Source organism: Lycium ferocissimum, chromosome 9, assembly GCF_029784015.1.
Source record: "Lycium ferocissimum isolate CSIRO_LF1 chromosome 9, AGI_CSIRO_Lferr_CH_V1, whole genome shotgun sequence".
Taxonomy (NCBI): Eukaryota; Viridiplantae; Streptophyta; class Magnoliopsida; order Solanales; family Solanaceae; genus Lycium; species Lycium ferocissimum.
Genome location: NC_081350.1, coordinates 29,658,774 through 29,662,879, shown reverse-complemented (window position 1 = coordinate 29,662,879; position 4,106 = coordinate 29,658,774). Strand labels below are relative to the sequence as shown.

Below are 4,106 nucleotides of genomic sequence, written 5' to 3'. Positions count from 1 at the left end.
TATTACTTCTTAAGGATGTGCCAAGTCAAACATAAATACAAGAGTATATAACAAATTATGTGGAGTATATGTGAAATATCCAAATTGCTCATCTTCAAAACTATTGAACACTAGTTACATTTTAATCCACCAATTAGATTTTATAACCAGGTTCAAGCCCCCTCCTGTCGCAATGGTGCGGGGCCTCAGAGGTTGTTACCCCGTGGCCAACTCGAAGGGCTGAAGTTTAACGATGATCGTTGAGTTATGGAAGGACTGAGCAACATCCAACAGCTCCAGTCCTTCTGATTTGCACTAATAATGTAAAACATAATAAATAATCCATTCACTTAAGAAATAAATTGCATCTACAACAAATTTTCCCATTTTGCCCTTTTCTTTTCCCATTATCTCACCCATATAAACAAATAAAATCTCTCCCTTCCTTTCTCTCTCTATCGCTTTCTCCATCTCCATTTCTTCAATCTCTCTCTCTCTCTCTATTTCTTCAATGGATAATAATAGACCTGAACCAGAATCCCAACCCCGCTCATCTACATCAACAATCACAACCCATCACTTAACAGTTCCACCCGGTTTAACTCCCTCAGAATTCCAACACTTAACTTCATCCATCACTGAGTTCCATTCATACCAAGTCAACTCAGGCCAATGCTCTTCCCTACTCGCACAACGCATCCACGCGCCTCCACACACCGTTTGGACAATCCTACGACGTTTCGACAAACCCCAAACATACAAACACTTCATCAAAAGCTGTTCTGTAAGTCAAGACTTTACTATATCCGTAGGGTCTACACGTGACGTCAGTGTTATATCTGGTTTACCGGCTGCAACAAGTACTGAAAGGCTAGATATATTGGATGATGACCGACACGTAACGGGGTTTAGTATTATTGGTGGGGAACATAGGTTGAGGAATTATAGGTCTGTTACGACAGTGCATGGATTGGAAAAGGAGGATGGAGAGATCTGGACCGTTGTCTTGGAATCGTACGTTGTTGATGTACCTGAAGGGAATACGGAAGAAGATACAAGGCTTTTTGCTGATACTGTTGTGAAATTGAATCTTCAGAAATTGGCTAATGTTACTGAAACTATGGCACGTGAAGTTGTTGCTGGTGGTGGTGGTGGTGGTGCTGCAAGTCACAGGTGAATGATGTGAATAATCCTATACCACAAAAAGAAAAAAAAAAGCTTTTTATTTGTTTTATTCTGGATTTTTTTTTTTCAATTGTTCTTTTTATTGCCTTTTGGGTTTATGTCTTGACAATGGATTAATGGAAAGAAAGGAATTTGGTGGATGGTTAAAAACGTCTATGTTTTTTTTTTATTTATTTATTTCAATTCTTGAGTTCCTTTTTCAAATGAAAATGGATACTGTAGTTGTTTTGTTTCTATATAATGCAGCTTATATTTACTATTTTATTTAAGTTATTTTGGGAAGTCTTGAATAATGGAAGAAAAAACAATAAGGGGAGGCATTAGGGGAGATTTGAACTTTAGATCACTTAGGTTTATAATGAAATTCTAATCGTGCGTATTAGTCTGTAACTTTAAATATCACTCCTCTTTTTCAACATATTATGTAGCATTTTCCTTGCGCGGCAGAAGTCTCGGAAAGCAGTCCTACCTGCATAAGTGCGGGTAAGGCCTGTCAGTATTCTATATAGAGATCTCACTATGTGAGATTTCACTGGGTATGTTGTTGTTGTTGTATTATGTAGCATTTTTTTATGAATTTGTGTAATATTTCCAAGTGTGCATTACCCAAATCCAGAATAAATTGCATGAATTATAAGTGATATAGATCTCAAGAATTTTGAATAAAGTAAAGAGTGTGATAAATATGTTAGTTCCATGTAAAATGGAAAGTGGGACCATTTTAGATTGCGTACAAAGGCTATTGCTGATTGTCAATTTCAGTATATTTCATGTGGCATATTTGTTTTAAGTTTCTCCTCTTGATTGGATCACTTTTCCAGTTTTTTTTCTTTTTCAGTTGGAGTTCTTTGTCCATTTGCATTCACCAATTATTTCCTCTTAGCGTGTGTTTGAAGTAACTCTCTTTGCTACTATTGTTATCAGCCAATCACTTTGTTAATATTGATACTCCATCCATCAAACATGAATAAGCTTTAGAGGCTTCTTATAAAAAGCACATGATATCAAGCTAGCTGGTTCAATCCAACAGCCGAGTCGGAATTTTCACTCGAAAGGGTACAAAAAATTATTTAATGATATATAATTTTAGTAGTATAATCAGGAATTGCACTGGTTCAGCTCGTTCGATCAGTGGCGAAATCAAGAATTACACTAAGCATGTTTAAAATTCTAATAGTATAATTTTCTATATACACTATATATATTTCCGATAAAAACGTTTACCTGGCCATCTTTTACTCTATGTGGATATGCCATTTGAGTTTAGGGTGTTAAATCTGTAATTCTTATGGTATATTTAGGTCTAATGTAAGGACTTTGGCTTTTGCACATATTCACGGACTCACGGTAATATATTTTTTGAAAAGGTTTTCTTAACGTTATCTGAAAAGCAATTTGTGTTTTGCTGACTGTTTCGGAATAAGAAAAGTTCTTACTACTACTAGTTTGGATTCCAAAGAATTGAACAGTATAATTTTCAAAATCGTTCACTTTGTAGAAACTATCTGCCTACGTTATTTACACATTGTGTAACAAGTATTTTTTAAAGCAACTGACATGAGATTAGACTAGTACTTCTAACATAAGATAAAAATAATACCAGACCAGCACAAGATGGAAAAAAATAGAGAAGATTTGGAACATGATAATATGGAGGGAGAATTATAAAGGAAAATAACATAAAGAAAAGGGTCAAACTAAATATTTGATAAGTTTGTTTATTGTAAAAGTATACTTAATTCGAATTGGTTTGATTCTAAACACTCAAAAAGGCTTTTTTTTTTTTTTAAAAAAATTTTTTTTGTTTTACTTATCGGAAAAATAATTTTGTTATGTTACCAAATACGTATAACATGTTTACTTCTTTGGAAAACTTGATTAGGAAAAGTTTTTGCGGCTAAATGTGAAAGATCTTTAATTAAACAACAACATAACGAAACTAATGCCCCAAAGGGGAAAGAGAATCAATAAAAATGTACCAAAAAGAGATGCCAAAAACAGATAGGAGAGAAGTTTTAGGACCCGTTTGGCCATGAGAAATTTTCACTTTTTTCCGGAAATTTTTGTCACTTTATTTGAAAATCAACTTTTGGCCATGAAAATTCCAAATACAACTTGTTTGAAAACACCTAAAACCCTGTTTTCACTTTCAGTATATTCAAACAACCAAATATTCTTTGCAAAAACTATAATCAAACACAACTCCATCTTCAACTCCAACTTCAAAATTCCAATAAAGTGAAAAATATTTTATTTTTATGGTCAAACGCTACTTAGAATAGTGCTCAGAATGGGTATTTTTGGAGCCTTGTCTTTTAGGTAATATAGAAGTGAGAATGCCCTATTCCTTAATTCGTCAGATTGGGAAAAAATTGACAACATAGGCAGTTGAGTTCAAACTTTAAGGACAAAAATCACTCAACATCATTCACTGTCTTTTGTCTATCAACCTTATGGTGTACCTCATCCATTTGAATTCATGTGACATAATTTGATTTGGCACAAAATTGAAGAAGATGATTTTTTTTTAAATTGTGGTTTTAAGCATGTCTTAGCATTTATGTAGTTATAAAATTTTTAGAACTTGTGAATTTAGGCATGTCATTACATTTGTGTAATTGAAAATTTTCTCATTGAGGATAAAATGAGAAATTTAAATTAAATTACTTTCAAATTTAATAATGAATCATTCCTCTTTACACGGACTAACAAGAAAACAGTGTCATGAAAACAGGAATGGAAGGTTTGTTATGGATCAAGGGTTTCGCTAGAGGAGTTGAGACCCATCAAGGATAAAGAAAACTAAGAATTAAATAAGAAAAAAGGAAGAAAGTTTAGGGTTTGTAAAGGAAACTAAAAAAAAATTGGGGCACTTTAAAAAATTTGGGGTTGATCAAATCGATTCCCATTTCCAGCAAGTTGTTTGTCTTACACTGATCTGA

The 4,106-nt window shown here is 33.5% G+C and overlaps 1 protein-coding gene across 1 annotated transcript; it reads left to right on the top strand.

The window, feature by feature from the left end:
- Positions 1 to 246: 246 nt before the first annotated feature.
- LOC132030207 (abscisic acid receptor PYR1-like) lies at positions 247 to 1,315 on the top strand. The gene has a single exon (XM_059419731.1). The coding sequence runs from the start codon at positions 491 to 493 to the stop codon at positions 1,154 to 1,156; it is 666 nt and encodes a 221-aa protein (XP_059275714.1). The 5' UTR covers positions 247 to 490; the 3' UTR covers positions 1,157 to 1,315.
- Positions 1,316 to 4,106: the final 2,791 nt, after the last annotated feature.

Bases quoted from the DNA above. Each gene is read 5' to 3' on its own strand.
- LOC132030207 (XM_059419731.1), top strand. From the start codon at position 491: ATGGATAATAATAGACCTGAACCAGAATCCCAACCCCGCTCATCTACA.